The sequence below is a fragment of the Castanea sativa genome, chromosome 6 (genome assembly GCF_040712315.1).
Source record: "Castanea sativa cultivar Marrone di Chiusa Pesio chromosome 6, ASM4071231v1".
In the NCBI taxonomy this organism is placed as follows: Eukaryota; Viridiplantae; Streptophyta; class Magnoliopsida; order Fagales; family Fagaceae; genus Castanea; species Castanea sativa.
The window spans coordinates 56,578,701-56,597,316 of NC_134018.1; the positions used below are offsets into that span (position 1 = coordinate 56,578,701).

The 18,616-nt window shown below is 38.5% G+C and overlaps 3 protein-coding genes across 3 annotated transcripts; 1 reads left to right on the forward strand and 2 right to left on the reverse strand.

Moving 5' to 3' along the window:
* The first annotated feature begins 622 nt into the window (after positions 1-622).
* On the forward strand, positions 623-6,124 carry LOC142638654 (FT-interacting protein 3-like). The gene is made up of 2 exons (XM_075812704.1): positions 623-958; positions 2,738-6,124. The coding sequence occupies exon 2, from the start codon at positions 2,811-2,813 to the stop codon at positions 5,850-5,852; it is 3,042 nt and encodes a 1,013-aa protein (XP_075668819.1). The 5' UTR covers positions 623-958; positions 2,738-2,810; the 3' UTR covers positions 5,853-6,124.
* Positions 6,125-13,895: 7,771 nt separating this feature from the next.
* LOC142641615 (kiwellin-1-like) lies at positions 13,896-14,399 on the reverse strand. The gene has a single exon (XM_075816086.1). The coding sequence runs from the start codon at positions 14,397-14,399 to the stop codon at positions 13,896-13,898; it is 504 nt and encodes a 167-aa protein (XP_075672201.1).
* Positions 14,400-16,195: 1,796 nt separating this feature from the next.
* LOC142640237 (uncharacterized) lies at positions 16,196-17,690 on the reverse strand. Its single transcript, XM_075814312.1, has 4 exons — positions 17,516-17,690; positions 17,215-17,427; positions 17,057-17,124; positions 16,196-16,903 (listed from the first exon to the last, which is right to left on the reverse strand). Exons 1-4 carry the CDS (start codon positions 17,688-17,690, stop codon positions 16,196-16,198), a joined length of 1,164 nt encoding a protein of 387 aa, XP_075670427.1.
* Positions 17,691-18,616: the final 926 nt, after the last annotated feature.

Below are 18,616 nucleotides of genomic sequence, written 5' to 3' on the forward strand. Positions count from 1 at the left end.
CAAAACTAAGACATTTTTCGTTCTAACGATTACTGTCATTAAGAGCCTTGAATGGTATAGCTTGTAATTATTTATTATGAGGATCAAGGTTCAAATTCTTCTTTACCTCATTATAGTATTGAATTATCAAAAAAATGAAGAAGAAAAATAGGTTATTGCCAACCCTTACTACTTAAAACATGTAAATGACAATTGTAATTAAGTAGTAACAAGGAATTTGGCCAATTTTGTCAAATATTATTGATAATGATCACTTTAAGCTTTTGGAGATAAAAAAAACTTATGGCCTAAAGTTTACGAACCCAATAATGTAGTTTGTGCTTTCTTATATGTAACCAGTGTTAATTTTTTTTTCCCAATAATGTATTACACACTTTTAAACACACGATGTGCGAAAGTGCCATGGTGTTATTGGTCAATGGTGCATCTAGCAAAACCGAACAAGGTATTGACTCTGAATTTAAGCCTTAGCAAGGAAGTTATAACTTTACAATTTTATTGGTGGAGAGACTCACGAACACGTGTTTGACTAGTGCAGCGAGTCCATGCACAGCAGTACACACTGTACATTCACCATTACCTAGAAATACATATCCATATGTTTTGTGCATTTAATCTGCCTAAAAACAAAAGTACAAATGAACAAAGACAAAATGACAAATATCACACATACACACACACAATTCACAAAGTAGACCTTTATGTTCATATTATCAATATTCTCTCTTTATCTCTTTCGTTTTGAACCATTTTACTCGTTTTCGACGACTCTCTCTCTCTCTCTTTCTCTCTCTTTTCGTTTCGAACCATCTCAGAAAGTTGCTGGGCTCCCATTTCTGTTTCTTTTCTTTGATACAGATAAGGCTCTTCGAGTCTTTGATGCTCAGCTTAGCTTAACGTCAACTTCTCTGAGCTTATCTCTTCCTCTTCTGGGTGAAACTCTGTAGCTCTAATTAAGGTGCGTTTACCTTTTCTTCTTTCTGGGTATGGTCGTTAGCGTTGTTTTACACATGGGGTTTGAATATAATCAGCTGTAAATGATTTTGTATGCATTTATGTGTGCTTATAGTTCTTGTTTTATGGTATATGTAATATGCTGTGTTTGGACTTTTGAGCTAAATGGTTTCTTTGACCCATTTGTGAAAAGTTAAGAAATTTTGTTTTTGGGTATAAAGTTTTCCTTAAAAGGTAGCTTTTTGCTTCTGGGTTTTTAGTATTCCCTGGAATTTTTGAATAACCGGATGGATTAGACTAGTTGTCTGTTCATCTGTTTGTTTCAGCAAAAAGTTTTTCCCGGAAAATTGATTTTGGGTTCTCTGCCTTCTGCGTATTCACTAATTTCTTAAATTTTTTTTGGAGGATCGGATTCACGAGAGAGAATCGGAAAAAATCTATTCTGTTCTGTTCCGATGAAAAATGAGATCTTTTTTGAAGACTCAGTATATCCTGTCTTCCTTTTTTTATTGTAGTTGGAATCTAAAAATAATTAAAGAAAAAGTTAAGGGGTTTTTGATGCTTATTCCTTTTTATGTTCATTTTTGAAAATTTGTTCTATTGTAATCCGTGGGTTCTATTAGAAAGCTAGAGAATATTGAAGCTCTTTGTGGACTTTGTTGAAGAGAAAGATACATAATTTTTTTGCTCTCTTTATGTTTTTAAAGGAACCTATGGATTTATTATTATTATCTTTCAAATTACCCCCTTTTTTTTACCAGTTTTTGTTTTGTTCTTATGTTTCTTAGGAGTTCCATGGTAATATATGATACTTTTGGTTACTGAAAAGTATGAGGAAAATAAAAAGAAACAATTGTAAGAGAAAACATTCTATGTTCGAACCCCATATTCTGCTGCATAATTTTTAAATTTATAATAATGATGTGTGGAAGTTAATGCCTTTAATAAGTAGTCTTAAAATGTTTTTTTGCTCCATCAAAAAAAGGGGTCAAGGTAGTCTTGAATTTTATTAACTTTGCTAAGGAGTCATGAAATTTATTGCCTTCACTTTATGCCTGATGCACTGTCTCCTGGTTAGATAATTGGGGAATCAGTAAATGACACTGTATGGATACAAGGTGTTAGAGTATTGGATGTTTAAATTTACTGCTTCCCATCAGCCTAGTAATTTGGTAAAAATGGAAATTTATCATGGCATCGTCACTCTATTACCTCCTATTCGAAGTTAAAAAATTCCAGGTGCTAGCCCTACTCATTGAGGTTGAGTATGGGCGGCTCACACTGTGAGCAGGGGTTTTAGATTTGATTAAGTAATTAAGTTCTTACTTCCCATTAGTTTAGGGGTAATCAATGACGAACCTGAGACAGTATTAGAAGACCTATAGGTTGTGGATTAACAGGAAATGTGCACCCTGGTTGAGCAAAATGGCAAACAGGATTAATGTAACGACTCTAGATAGTTGGAAATGTACTACATTAAGTTGAGTTGCATTTAGATTCTATGGTTTTCATGGTTAACTTAAATCTCTTCAACCTGTACCCTTTACTTTTCTTGTCGAAGATATTGAATTGGATCACTGTCATCTTGAATCTCAATTTATGATAGGTATACTAGGTAAAACAAATTTCTCTTTTGTTAGTGTGGTTGATATTTAAATTTTAACATGTTCTACTGTTTAGTATTCAAATCCATTTGTGTGAATTGTTTGGTTCTTCTTCTTCTCCTGGCTGTTTTTATTGGTTATTTTGACCAATATTGAACTGTTTGCTCCTTCCTTTTCAGGTTCTCCATCTCCCCTGCTAAATTCTGCAATATTTTATTTATCAGTCTCTTGTCAATTCTAATTGAAAAACCCATGAGTAATCTCAAACTAGGGATTGAGGTTGTGGGTGCGCATGACCTTATAGCCAAGGATGGGCAAGGCTTATCTGATACTTATGTGGAGCTCCACTTTGATGGACAAAAATTTCGTACCACTACTAAAGAAAACGACCTGAATCCTGTTTGGAATGAAAGCTTTTACTTCAATGTCTCTGATCCAAATAACCTATCTAACCTCACCCTTGATGCTTATGTTTATAGCCATAATAAGGCCAACAACAGCAGATCTTTTCTTGGAAGGGTTCGTCTCACAGGGACATCATTTGTGCCATATTCTGATGCTGTTGTTTTGCACTACCCTCTGGAAAAAAAAAGCTTTTTGTCACGTGTAAAAGGAGAGCTTGGTCTGAAAGTCTTTGTAACTGATGACCCTTCTATACGATCTTCAAATCCACTTCCTGCAATGGAAGCCTCTCGGAATTTGGGATCACGTCCAATCCAAGGTCAAGGCCCTAACGAACAAGTTCCTAGTTTTGTTCCAAATCCATTCTCCAATGAAAAAGCCGAGTCAAGACGCACATTCCATCACCTTCCTAATCCGAATCCTGCACAGCCACAGCAGCTTAACATTCCCCCCATGTCAACCCAGCCAAGTTTCGACTATGGGGTGCAAGCCATGAAATCTGAACAGCAGGCTTCAAAAGTTGTTCGCATGTACTCGGGTCCATCATCACAACCTGACGATTATTCACTTAAAGAGACAAGTCCTCACCTTGGAGGGGGTCGGGTTGTTGGGGGGCGAGTAATACGTTCAAATAGGCCATCCAGCACATATGATCTTGTTGAACCAATACGTTACCTTTTTGTACGTGTTGTGAAAGCTCGTGATCTTCCTTCTAAGGATGTGACAGGGAGCCTCGACCCTTTTGTTGAAGTAAAACTTGGGAACTTCAAAGGAATTACAAAGCACTTTGAGAAAAAACAAAATCCTGAGTGGAATGAGGTGTTTGCCTTTGCTAAGGACAATATACAGTCGTCTAGCCTGGATGTTGTAGTGAAGGACAAGGATATGATAAAAGATGATTTTGTTGGGCGTTTGAGGTTTGATCTCAATGAAGTTCCTACACGGGTTCCACCTGATAGTCCTTTGGCTCCAGAATGGTATAGACTTGAAGATAAGAGTGGGGAGAAGAAGAAAGCGGGGGAGCTGATGCTTGCTGTCTGGTATGGCACACAAGCTGATGAGGCTTTTCCTGATGCTTGGCACTCAGATACAATTACTTCCCCTGATGGCTCTTCAGCCTTCTCCTCACATACCCGCTCTAAAGTTTACCATTCACCAAGATTGTGGTATGTTCGTGTAAATGTAATTGAGGCACAAGACTTGGTTGTATCTGAAAAGTCTCGTTTTCCAGATGCATATGTTAGGGTACAAATTGGTGGTCAGTCATTGAAGACAAAAGCGGTTCAAGCTAGGGGTTCGAATGCAATCTGGAATGAGGAATTCATGCTTGTTGCTGCTGAACCATTTGAAGATCATCTGATCCTTTCAATTGACGATCGTGTAGGTTCCAACAAAGATGAGACCATTGGGAAGGTTGTTATACCTTTGAACAATGTCGAGAGGCGTGCTGATAATCGAATGATCAAAAGCCGATGGGTCAATATTGAGAAGTCCATATCAGCAGCAATGGATGGAGAACATGGAAAGAAAGAGAAAGACAAGTTCTTTAGTAGACTCCATGTCAGTGTCTGTCTTGATGGAGGGTATCATGTGCTGGATGAGCCTACTCACTACAGTAGTGACCTCCGACCTTCAGCAAAGCCCCTTTGGAAGCAGTCAATAGGTGTTTTGGAACTTGGCATACTGAATGCTGTTGGGCTCCATCCTATGAAAACAAGGGATGGTAAGGGCACATCAGACACTTATTGTGTAGCAAAGTATGGGAACAAGTGGGTCAGGACTCGAACAATAGTCAACAGCTTGAGCCCAAAGTACAATGAGCAGTACACTTGGGAAGTCCATGATCCAGCCACGGTTCTCAGTGTGGGAGTTTTTGATAACAGCCTGATTGGTGGTTCAAATGGTAATAAAGATATGAAAATTGGCAAAGTTCGAATTCGAATTTCTACTCTTGAGACTGGCCGAGTCTACACTCACTCGTATCCATTGCTAGTCCTTCACCCCTCTGGTGTCAAAAAAATGGGTGAAATACATCTAGCAATACGGTTCTCGTGCACATCACTGATGAACATGATGTTTATATACACTCGACCTGTTCTCCCAAAGATGCATTATGTAAGGCCATTGAGTGTGATGCAGCAGGACTGGCTGCGTCACCAGGCTGTAATCATAGTGGCAGCTAGGCTTAGTCGAGCAGAACCCCCTGTTAGGAAGGAGATAGTTGAGTACATGTCTGATGCAAACTCTCATCTTTGGAGCATGAGGCGTAGTAAGGCGAACTTTTTTCGGTTGATGTCAGTTTTCTCAGGATTACTATCAGTTGGAAGGTGGTTTGGTGATGTTTGCATGTGGAAGAACCCTATCACGACGGTGTTAGTACATGTTCTCTTTGTGATGCTGGTGTGTTTCCCAGAGCTGATTCTGCCAACTGTTTTTCTATACATGTTTGTGATAGGAGCTTGGAATTTCCGGTACCGCCCAAGAAAGCCTCCTCACATGGACACAAGAATCTCTTATGCAGATGCAGTGCACCCTGACGAGCTTGATGAAGAATTTGATGTATTTCCAACCACTCGGGGTTCTGACATAGTTCGGGCAAGGTATGATCGGCTAAGGATAGTGGCCGGGAAAATTCAGACTGTTGTGGGTGATGTGGCTTCCCAACTGGAGCGTGTCCAGGCCCTCCTAAGCTGGCGGGATCCTCGTGCCACATTTATATATATGATCTTCTGTTTTGCAGCTGCCATTGTGTTGTATGTAACACCTTTCCAGGTGCTGACTCTTCTGGCCGGGTTTTACTTCATGAGGCACCCCAGGTTTCGTCATAAGATGCCATCACTACCAGTTAACTTCTTCCGTCGGCTTCCGGCTAAGACTGATAGCATGTTGTAGACATGTTGGGATTTTCTGTCAAAAGTTTCTACTGCCAGTGTGTTTTGGGTCTCGGATTTATTTGGCAGTAATTGTAAATGTTCTATCTCCTGTTTTTGTCTGGTTGTGGAAGTTGATACAGATGTATGTATGCAAAGCCTTGTACTCAATGGTAGTTATTTCCTTATAGATGTCATGTTTAGCATCCAACGTTTACAAAATTCTTATGTTGGTGCTTGATATATCATATTATGGGATGGTTTATTCAAGGTGGAAACCGCATGTTTATGTTCCTGATTGAAAGTGGATTACTTCTCAAGTAGCAGCTTTTCTGTCAATGTTACCTAAATAAATTCAACTGGAATATTAGCTCGTTGTGTTAATTGGTCATGGTTTTTAGCTACTTTAACCTGAACTCCGAAAACTCAGAGCCATCTGAGAATAGCTTAATTTACCATTCTGATGCGATTTGCCCTCAACGGTGAAAGCTTCTGATCCTCAAAGGCAAGAAACGCATTTCAACCATATGAAGTCCAATCTTGGGCAAGGGAATGGGCTCAGGGAACATTGGGCCTTTTGTTGGCTTAAACATGCCAAGCAGTTTTACAGCAATCTTTGTAATGACTCTTCAAGGTTTACCCCATACATTGCAATATCCCTATCAAAAGCAACATCTTTGATCGATGGCAGGAATGATCGTCTTTATTTCACTTGAAATGGAGGAGTAGATTACTTGATTAGGAATTTATTTCCTTGATTTGAGTGTCATTTAAATGATATGGTACTGATTATTCCTTTAGATTTGCAATATTTAATTTGAATAATGGAATGAATCAATTTCAAATGGAGGGAAATTTTCTATGTAGCATGGACATAGATATGATACGTAGTAAGGTGACACAACATTTCTTGAAAAATTAGGATATGATACATCGAGGATTTGACAATTAATTAATTAATATTTATTTTTAGGTATTTATATTTTATATTTGGAATGAGTTATGTTTATTTTGGATTTAAAAAATATGTAACAACAATGAAATGTTTGGAAATAAATCTAAAATTAATTTAAGGACAATAAAATGTTGTTTAAAGTATGAAAAAAGAGTTCAAATAAACTAGAAACCCATAAAAAGAGTTCAAATAAATAACATTCAACATCAATATAAAACAACTGAATTAAAAAATGATTTTTCTTTTGGAGTGTGTACTTGCTCGTTTGTGTCCATGTCGGGGTTGTTCCCATATTGGATACGTGTTTGACACTGGTATGTTGGCAATTTTGTTGTATTCGTACTTTCCAGGAAATTTTAACCAACATTACTAAAAAAATAAAATAAAGATAGTGATATTTGTAGATTGCGATATATTCAAGTAAATTAGATTGAAAAGTCACACAACAAATTGGTTGAATGAGGTGATGAATTCCCAATTACTATATATCTAAGGCAGAAATCTTATTTTAGGTTTTGTAGAAGTCCAATTTCTTTTCCATGAATTTGATGAGATCGTAGATATACTTACAGAATTTCTTGTACACATTCACTTTATGATCTTGCAATAAGAGGGCAGATAGATGCCGTATAAGGTATATTGAAGAGTACTTTAGTCTTTCTTATAATACATGGACCACGCTCGTCAGCGACGCACTCTCTCCAAGGAGGAGGAAGTTGAACTTTCAAGAAGCACAAAAAAGGTAAAGGATATCCATCACGCAGATTTTAATGAAGGTTCGAGTGAGAATGGGCATTCTCCACAAAGCCATAAGGATTGGGTTCTGCCCAACAAATCCTTTAAGGACAAGTTGGTAGGAGAAATCCCAGGAGCCTATGCTTAAGCTTTCAACTTCTCCGATCAAATGGAAGGTGATGCCGACTCAGACGATGAGGTCGTCGGTCTACGCAAGGGCCTGGCGGCAGTGAAATTTATGAAGGAGACACATTCGCATTAGAGGTCCATGGTCGAAGGCACTGATTGTCAAGCTATATGGGAGGAAAATAAGATTCAATTTCATACAAAACAAGCTCATGCAACTGTGGAAATCCAATGGGAGGCTGGACTGTGTGGATTTAGGAAATGATTTCTTCCTAACCAGGTTTTCAGCAAAAGAGGACATGGAGGCGGTGCTAAGAAAGGGCCCATGGTTTATAGGAGAATACTTCCTATCCATAAGACCGTGGGAGCCATTCTTCAAACCGGCAGTGGCAAATGTCTCGGCTATCGCGGTTTGGGTGAGGTTGTATGATTTGCCCATACAGCTCTACAAGGTAGAAGTTCTGAAACAAATAGGGGAAGCCATTGTAAAGGCGTTGAGAATAGACACACACACTACCTTGGAGTCGTAGGGGAAGTATGCCAGGCTGTGTATCCAGGTTGATGTTGGAAAGCCGCTCATTAACACAATCCTCATCGGTAAATTTGAACAAGCGATAGCTTATGAGGGCATTAATAAACTTTGTTTTTCGTGTGGCAAAATTGTCCACAAGAATTAAAATTGCCCATACACAGTCTGGTGAGCTGAGTCATCACCAGAGAAGGAGATACCTAGCCCAAAAGAAAACAATACAAGCTCATGCAGCTTGCATAAGACAGCTTGGACAGAAGCAGGAAGTGGCATAGCAGAGAGTAGTAGAGTAAAACTTGATGAGGATTTGTACGGGCCATCGATGGTAGTGGCATGTAGAGAAGCAGGACAGAGGGGGATTAGAAAGGAGATGCAATTCACGGACCCCACAAAACTGACTCGAATGTATAACAGTGTAACGCTTATCCTAGGAATAAATCAAACCACGTCAATATGGTGTGGGGAAAGGTTGGTAACCAAGGGCCCATGGGTGATACCATTTTGAATGAAGTTGGACTTGGGGTTGCTAAGGTGGGCCCAAACGTTAGTTTAGGGGGTGAAGCAGGAAAGAATAATTTTAATTCAAAAGCCCATTGTCGCCCATCAGTTAAGGGCAAGAAGTTAATTGCGAGGAATAGGGTTGCAACCACAAGCAATAAGGAAGCCGTAGGAAGCAGCAAGCCTCCTTTCAAATTTACTTCTCAAACACTTACGATACTCAGTAGAGATGGCGCTAAGCACGACCCAAGCACACCCTTTCATTTCTCAACCACCACCAATGTCAAGATGGGCAATCATCATCGACAAGAAAAGTCGTGGAAATTCCAAAAGCGGTGATAGCAGAAATAAGGGCGAGGCCGACGCATGTGATGGGGTGGTTTGATCAACGTTTGAAGAAAGCTTATCGGAAAGGAGCATTATTGAATTGTGTGAGGAAGATCCAACAGAAGCACTATCGGAAAGGAGGATGCTAGAGATTCAACCCATCTCCACCACTGTGATGGGGAATTATCATATTACCAAGATCAACCAGGTGTTCAAACCAACATTGGAATTCAACATCCACTCCAAAGTCCAGGAACTGGAAATGGGCGTGCTCGAACACCATCTGACACTGAGCCCAAGGAGAGGGAAGACGACAGAGAGGCTGGAGAAGATAGGATGAAATTTGAGGAGGGAGGCGGAGCTACTGCCTTCCCCAGATGAGTGCCCTACACCAATTCACTGCTTAACAATGAATATTATAGTTTGGAATAGTAGGGGCATGCTGAAGCCTAATTTTCAGAACCATGCTAGAGAGTTGGCTAGAATTCACAATCTGGCCATCTTAGTGATTATGGAGACCAGACTTGGTGGAGAAAGAGCTAAGGAGATCACGGACAAACTTACGTTCGATGGCGCCATTCATACTGAGACAATTGGGTTTGCTAGAGGTTTATGGCTGCTTTGGAACTCTGACCTCATGGAGGTGGTGCAGTTAGAAAATACAGAGCAGGAAATCCACATGGAAGTGAAGGTACTTGCTTCTAACATTTCTTGGATATTCTCTGCTGTGTATGCTAGTCCTAGGAGTGCAGAGAGGTGTATTTTGTGGGAAAATTTAATTAAGGTTGCAAATCTCCATAATAAACTATGGGTGATAGCCGGGGACTTTAATGAACCCTGTTGGGTGAGGATAAATTTGGAGGAAGACCAGTTAGTATCTCGAGATCCCTCATATTCAAAGACTGTCTAGATAAATGTAACATGGTAGACCTAGGATTATTCGAACCCAGATACACAAGGACAAATAGGAGGGACTTGAACAATCTTATTCAAGAGAGAATTGATCGATTTTTCACGAACCCGAGTTGGTGCCATTTGTACCCAGAGGCTAGAGTAACCCATTTAACTCGATGCCACTTTGATCATTGCCCGGTACTCATGGAGGCAGTTCTTAGACGAGTCACTCACCTCAATAGACGCTTCAAGTTTCAGAGCTTCTAGTTATTTGATCCATCCTTTCCTGGGGTTGTGACGAGGACCTGGAGTCATACTAGAAATCTCTCAGCATCAATTGAAAAATTCACAAACGAAGCAACTCAGTGGAACAAAAACCATTTTGGGAACATTTTTGAGAAAAAGAATAGGTTGATGGGGTGTCTTAATGGAATACAAAGGGCTGTAGCGTCTAATCCAACCTCCTCGCTGATTGAATTGGAGAACCAGCTGCATAAGGACCTTGAGATAGTTCTTGATCAAGAAGCTGAATTATGGGCCCTAAAGTCTAGAGTTAACTAGATGGTATTGGGAGACCGAAATACCTCTTTCCATTATGTTTCCACTCTTGTTAGAAGAAAAAGGAATATGATTACTGCAATAAAAAATGAGGTTGGGGATTGGATCATGGAGGAAAGGGAGGTCATGAACCACTTCAGAGAGGGGATTATTAAGTTATACTCCACCTCCCAAGTGAAGGCTAAGTGGAACAATGAAAAGTGGACTCGCTGGCAGGTTTGGCTCACGGAGGAAGAGAAAAATAGCATTGACATCCCAGTGTCTGATGAGGAGATTACCACTACCTTATGGTCTCTAAAGGCCTTTAAAGCCCTAGGATCCAATGGGTTACATGCCGGCTTCTTTCAGAGATTCTGACTCACGGTGAGAAATTCAGTTAAGGAAGAGGTTAAGCAAGCTTTCCTTCAAAGGAAAATACATGAATACTTAAACAACACAAGTATTGTTCTCATTCCAAAGATCCAAAGCCTGAAATCTATTGGTAGCTACTGACCCATAAGTCTTTGCAACTCGGTCTATAACTTATCACCAAAATCATTGCTGGAAGGTTGAGGCTGTATTTAGACAAACTTATAGCCCCGTGCCAAGCGGCGTTTGTTCCTGGAAGAAGAGGAGTTGACAATGCAATTATTGTCCAAGAGATAATTCACTCTATGGAGAAGAACAAAGGGAGAGGAGGCTACATGGCTTTAAACATTGATTTGGAAAAAGTTTATGATAAGCTAGAGTGGAGTTTTATTAGAGATACATTGATCTGGTTCAATCTACCGAGGAATTTAATTGAGCTAATCATGAGTTGCATCTTGTCTGTTTCCACTTCTATTCTCTTTAATGGGGGGGGGGGGGGGGGCTTTAGATACTTTCATGCCTACTAGAGGAATAAGGCAAGGAGACCCTTTCTCCCCTTACATATTCATCATGTGCGTGGATTACTTGGGGCAATTAATTCAGGAAAAATGTGAAGTAAAATCTTGGAATCCTATTAAAGCCTCTAAAAGTGGACCTGCTTTTTCACACTTGTTTTTCGTAGATGATTTGGTACTGTTTGTGAAGGCAAACCCCAAAAATTGTTTAACAATCAGAGAAGTTTTGGATGAATTTTGTAGCCAATCGGGGCAGACCATTAGTGAGGCCAAATCTAGGGTCTTTTTCTCTTCTAATTTGTATAAAGACCATAGAGATGCCTTATGTGACATTCTTGGATTTCAGTCAACACCCAACTTGGGCAGGTACCTTGGTTTTCCCATGAAACACCGTGGAGCTTCCAACGAAGACTTTAATTTTGTGCTTGAAAAGGTCAAGAAGAAACTTGCTGGATGGAAAGCAAATCTTCTTTCCATGGCTGGACGATCTGTTTTAATTCAAGCTTCCACTTCAGCTATACTGGCGTATGTGATGCAAAATAACTTGCTGCCAGGGAGGATTTTGGATGGCATTGATTTGGTGAGTAGGAATTTTCTTTGGAATTCCTCTAGTACCAAGCAGGGTATGCATTGGGTAGGGTGGAGAAAGGTCACTACCCCTAAGGATGTAGGGGGCTTGGGCTTACAAACTGCCAAGAGAAGGAATACGACCCTACTTGCTAAGTTGAACTGGAGATTCCATACGGAGGGTGAGTCACAATGGGCTAAAGTTCCGAGGTTGAAGTATTGCACACAAAATTCCAGAAATGAAGCCAGCCTCACTTATTCTCGTACTTGGAAGAGTATGAAGAAAGGAGAAGAAATATTCAGGAAAGGAATTAAATGGATTCTTGGGTATGAAAGCAGCCTTAGTTTTTGACATGATAGTTGGTCAAACTTGGGTAATCTAAGAAACATTATCCAAGGCCCTCTTACTGCTGAATCCTCCAATCTTAGAATTAAGGATGTTGCAGAATTGGGAGGTTGAAATTGGGATCTGCTCCATATAGAACTCCCTGAGGAAGTCAAAAAGGAAGTTCAAGCCACCCTCATATTGTATGTTATGAGGAACGAAGACAAATTGGCTTGGAAGCCTTCCCCGAGAGGATCCTTTGAACTCAAGAGTGCGTCCTCCTTGCCATTGATCCTCTGCCTAACCCAGGATTCCAAGGAAGGTGGATATGGAAGTTAGACACTTTGCCTAGGATTCAAATCTTCTTATGGAAATGCATGCATCAGATCATAGGTGTCAAGGAGTGCTTACAAGCGAGGGGGATGTTAGTAGACACTGCTTGCCCTCACTACCTCAACAGACCTGAATCCATAATGCATGCACTTTGGGATTTCCACGTGGTTAAGAAAATCTGGCATCAATTGGGTGTGAACCATTTAGATAATACATTTTTCTCTTCCAACCTTTAGGAGTGGTTGTCTGCTAATTACTCCTCCAAAAACAAACATGTTGCAGGCTAAGCCCTGTGGAATCAAGTTTTTATGTTTGCAATATGGTTGATTTGGAAAGGCAAAAATCAATTAGTTTTTGAGAACAAGAGGTTGAATCCGAAAATTGATATTGACATTGCCTATAAAGCTGTGGAGTACACTCACTGTGGTGGCAGGCCGTTGATGTCCAAACACAAGATCATGAAGCAAATCAAGTGGGAAAAACCAAGTAGTGGATGGATGAAATTAAATGTAGATGGAGTGTCCATGGGGAATCTAGGTCAGGCTAGAGGTGGCGGACTCTTAAGAGATGAGAATGGGAATTGGATTGGGGGTTTGCCTAGAAGAATAGGCATAGCCAATAGCTTCACCATTGAACTATGGGCTCTCCGAGATGAGCTTTTGTTATGTCAGCAGTTTAATGTTCAGGCAGTCATTGTAGAACTAGAGGCAAAAGCTATTGTTGATGCTTTTAATTACCAAACCAAACCTAATACTGTTATGTCTTCTATTATGGATGATTGTAGGCACTTGGTTACCCAGATTCCCCAAACGAGCATTAGACATGTCTTCAAGGAAGCTAATAGGAGTAAAGACCGGCTAGCCGACTTAGGTCTTAATTTAGATTATGATTTTATGTTGTTTTCCAGTCTGCCTGTGGACTTAATTTCTTGTTTGGAGGCAAATTGCCATGGATTGTTTTGTAATAGGTCTTGCTTTGAACCTGTATTTGCTTTTTAGTTCTTAATGAAATTCCCTTTTTACCAAAAAAAAGGTATATTGAAGATATAATCACATGATATAGTGCACCAAATACTTTAGAATAACCAAGAAATATAAAAAGAAAAAGAAAACAACAAAAATAAACATCACTGTATTCTTACTTCAATGCTTCATAGTATAATTATACACAAACAAAACAATCTTTTTCTTTTTGCATAGGCAATAGCCGCAATACATATACACAAACATAACAATCACAACAAATTAAGCTTCACTCCTGCATAGTATATTTAAAATATGTTGGAATTTAATTTAAGCATCAGACCAGGATATGTCCAAGTCTCCCCAATCACTTTCTGGTACTCCCAAGGCCTTCTACACAGCTTTAGAGGCATCAACAATATTGTTAGGACATGGAGGTTGGTAATCATGGTCAGCATCACACCCCATAATGGAGTCACACTCATCAACCACCTTGGCCTGAACACTCCTTCCATTGCCATAGATGGTAATATAGTTTAAACATCTCTGCTTATTGTTGAACCACCCTGTTGACAGTGCCACCACAGGTGTGTCGTCTGAGTGGTACTGATTGTCACATTCAAATGGTCCACCACCATCCCCACCTTTCTCAATGTTGTTGATGGTTAGCTTCACCTTTGTATGGCCGGACACTTGTGGTGAACACTTGCAAATCATGTAAAGCTTGCCCTGCACGCAACAATCAGAGTCATTCTCTTTGTTACATTGTCCTGGAGGAGCCTTTATCCCCCTTATCTTGCCACAAGGCTGGCAAGTTTGAGCTTCAACGATTGACCATTTTGTAACAAGAAGTAGAAAGAAGAGAACAGAGACACCAGTACAAATTTGATTCTTCATCTTCTATGTTTTTTTTTCTTCTATTACTGTGGTGATGTTTTAGTGTGAAGATGTTCAACTTACGGTAGGCTATATATAGAGATGAACTTCCTAAAATAGCTTTCTTTAATTCAAGCTATTACATTTTTGTAGTCTTCTATTACCAGGAAGTATACCGTTTCTTTGAAATCTTATTTGGTGCTAAATGTATCATGGAATGGAACAAACCGAGACAAGTTGGGTCGCAAAAATCATGTAAAAGGGCGTGTCAATTACGACACCATATCTACATAACATGCCTTAATTTTGTATGTTCTGATGATTGTCCTTTGTGCATTTACATTAATGAATGGCATTAGTTTTTTCAACCAGAGGAAACTGTATCTGTCCTTGAGAATCTTTTGGCGGCCAATGGGCTTTGGGATGCAAATTTGCTTAATTCAAGACAAATAACAGCATAGATTGGGCCTTAATATAGTTCAATGTGGAATGCGCATCCTCTGTCCTAAAGTTCAATTATCTATGCATCATCTTAAACTTGAGAATAGGGCGTTGGTGCCATATAGAGGGTTTTTTTTTTTTTGCTAGACATAGCTCGCACGAGCATTTAGGTCCTAGCTTGCACAAAACCATGATATAGTAGTCCAATAGAAAATAGATATGCAGCATAAAAAAAGAAAGAAAATAGATGAAGGATATATTATTGACATGAAAAAAGCACCATATGCTAACAAATTATATCAACTTAAGGTGTGGGTTCCAAGGGTCTTGTAGGTCCTCTTACCTAAACCAGGTAAAATTATGTCTTGAACTAGAAAAACAGATTTAGATGGTTGGTTACATGTGAGGAAAGTCCTATGATGTCCTCCTAAACACTGTATCTAATTTCAGTTATCCCAAGCAATTCTCCTCAATGGCAAACAAATGAAAAAACATTTGACTAAAGTTTAGTGGGGATATATGTCCCATAATACCATAAATGCATGCATCGAGAATGATGTACATTTGATGGTAGTGTTGATGTTTGGTTTGATTAATGGTTTTCAGTGAAAACAAAACGCGTTTTTATTAATTTTTATTTATTGAAATAGTGAATTGTAATTGAGTTAGTGTATAATGTATTTATAATTCCATGAAAACTACACTTTTTATTTTTCTAGTCATCATCTAGATTCGACGGTTTTTACTTTGTATGTTGCATGGCAAAAGTCCCATAGATTTTTGTATTTGTGTGTGCAATGTCCAACGGTAACATTCCATGTACGTGTAGTACACACCAACATGTACTAGGAGTATATGTGCCATATATATGTAGGTGGGCGGTGTGCACAAGTGAGCACAGCAATGGGACTGCATTGAAATAATCCATCAATCGTTAGGGTGCATACTTTGGTCACCACTCACACATGACGGTTAAAAATGGGTGGTTCCTTGACACATATGGTTTGTGTAAAGTTTTAGACCCTTAAACACAAGTTGTTTAACCTAGTTATTTAGCAAAATGATTACTTGGATAAATTATTTAGTTCTAGGTTAACACATATAAATCATATCATGTAAAAAATGCAGAAATATAAAGAACACAACGATATGATAACCTAGGAAAACCTAACAAGTAAAAGCCTAAGGATAGGGGTGTAGCCAGGGATAATTACTTGGGGGGGCCGGGTTGTAATAGAGATATACTAAATATAATTCATAAGTCTATTGGATACAAAATTATCAACTTTCATATATCATCATATATTTGAACATTAATAAATATGAAAAACTGTCTGGTTCAATGTAGACATACAAAAAAGAACATTCACATCAAATCATGTCTGACGACAATTTTTCATGGAATAAAATTCATCCATTATCATATCTATAGTGAAATTCCCTGCAATTTCCGTCTCTATATAAACTATCATATTATTTGTCAAAAGCTCATCCTCCATTCTATTGCGAAGTCTTGTTTTTAACAATTTCATAGCTGAGAAAGCTTGTTCTGTAGTTGCTGTAGAAACTGGAGGGGTCAACACAAGACGAATAAGTCTATCAATCAAAAAATAGATTTTAGACTTTCCTGAAATTTTTAATCCCCTACATAGCTCAGAAATTGTACTCATATTCTGAAAATCTGGATGTTTTATCACATGAAGCTCATAATGTTGTAATAGAGACTCCAAAAGTTCTTGTTCTTGTTCAGTGAAATCTTGAGGATAATATTTCTTAACCAAATTGCATATATCAACAATTTTGAATAATCTAAAAGCATCCTTGGGATTTAAAGCTGAACTAAGAATGACAAGTTCCGTTGTTAGCTCACAAAATCTACTTTTCAATTCTTGCAATTGAAAGTCTATTGCAATTGTAAATATGCCAATTCTAAAATTATTGTCCATTGTTAAATCTTCATCTTGATGACAATATCTACCTCGAGCTTTAGTGTAACGAGCATTCATATCAGGAATCTCAATTTCATGTTGCTCACAAAATGATATAACACTAGCAAGTAAAGGCTCCCATCCATCATCTCTCAACTTTTGAATAAGTGATTTTGTAGTTGAAACTAAATGCATGGCATTTAAAAGGTCTTGAGAATGTTGTTGCAAAGCTTAACAAAGAACATTAGTAATTCCCATTATGTCTTTCATCAAATGCAAGATTAAAATAAATTCAAATGATGTTAATACCTGATAAGCTCCCTTGGCATCATCGCGTTGTTTATAGTTAGCCCCTTCCTCAGAGATAGTGTTGATAACTTTGCAAATAGCATTAAACATTTTAATCAAACTAAAAATAGATTAAAAATGAGATCCCCACCTAGTATCTCCAACTCGTTGCAAAGTACCAATCTGGTTTGCACCTCTTCCAGTCTCAATTTCATTAGAAGCAATCATATTCTCAACTTGTTCTGCTTGAGCATGTTGCAATTTGTCATTACGCTTACTAGAACCAACAAAAATATTGATAATATTAACCAAATGATCAAAGAATTGATGAACATCTTTTACTTCTCTAGATGCTGTAACCAAAGCTAATTGCAACCTATGAGCCATGCAATCTATGAGCCATGCAATGTACATAATAAGCATATGGGCAATCTTTAAGAAAAAGAGTTTGTAATCCATTCCATTCACCACGCATGTTACTAGCCCCATCATATCCTTGACCTCGAATATTTTCAATGTGAAGGTTGTAATGAGAAAGGATAACACATATCTCATTCTTTAAAGTTAATGCAGTAGTGTCTCTAACATGCACAACATGAAAGAAACGCTCTTTAATGAAACCTTCTTTATCAACAAACCTCAAAATGATGGCCATTTGCTATCTCTTCGACTCATCTCAAGCTTCATCAACTAGAATGCAAAATTTTGCATCCCCAATTTCTTCATGAATAGCATTTCGCACTTTACTAGCTAGAATATGCAAAATCTCCTTTTGAATTGTGGGTGACGTATATTTGGCATTCCGTGGAGCATTTTCCAAGACAAATCTAGCTACATTTTCATTGAAAGTTGATGTGTGTTTTATCAATTCCATAAAGTTACTTCGATTTTTTGAATCAAGGCTTTCACCATGACCTCTAAAAGCACAAGCTTGGAATGATGGCCATCGAGCACACTCTACTGAGGTCTTGAGCCGCAATCAATTATTCTCAATTTCTTTTGATGTTTGTTTCTCAACTAGTTTATCAATATGTCTTGAATAATTCAGTAGATCCTCACAACATTTCTCAGTAATTTTATGTGGTGTATTAGGATTTTTCCCTTCATGACCAATTAAAGAACAATTCATTCCATCCTTCACCTTTTTCCAATTATTAAAACTTTTTTCAGTGAATGCATCTGATCCGGGACGACCTGTTGGTTTCTTATGAAAAAGGTAGCAAGGTAGACAATAGATTGAATCTGTTGAAGGTGAGTATTCCAACCAATTTGAATGCGATTTAAACCACGAAGTTTGAAAACTACGGCGATGATTTTCCTATCCTATGTATGGATACTTTATGTCTCTAGGTTGATATGGACCGGCTATGAGATAAGCACATTGAATTTCATCTTGTTCGTTGACAGAGAATTCATATATTTGTTTATGTGATCTTGGATTACGGTCTATCCCTTTAGATTCAATTCTTAAACATTTGGAGGGATGCTCATTAGGCATTGAAGTATCAACATTTGTTTCTACAGAAGTCCTAAATTCTGAATGACTAATATCTTTTTTCTTAAAAAATGCATCAATTGTTT

Bases quoted from the DNA above. Each gene is read 5' to 3' on its own strand.
- LOC142638654 (XM_075812704.1), top strand. From the start codon at position 2,811: ATGAGTAATCTCAAACTAGGGATTGAGGTTGTGGGTGCGCATGACCTT.
- LOC142641615 (XM_075816086.1), bottom strand. From the start codon at position 14,399: ATGAAGAATCAAATTTGTACTGGTGTCTCTGTTCTCTTCTTTCTACTT.
- LOC142640237 (XM_075814312.1), bottom strand. From the start codon at position 17,690: ATGGCCATCATTTTGAGGTTTGTTGATAAAGAAGGTTTCATTAAAGAG. The intron at 17,125-17,214 runs GTACTTTGCAAC...CTATTTGCAAAG, and splicing joins AAGAGGTGCAAACCAGATTG to TTATCAACACTATCTCTGAG. The intron at 16,904-17,056 runs GTATTAACATCA...CTTATTCAAAAG, and splicing joins ATGCCAAGGGAGCTTATCAG to TTGAGAGATGATGGATGGGA.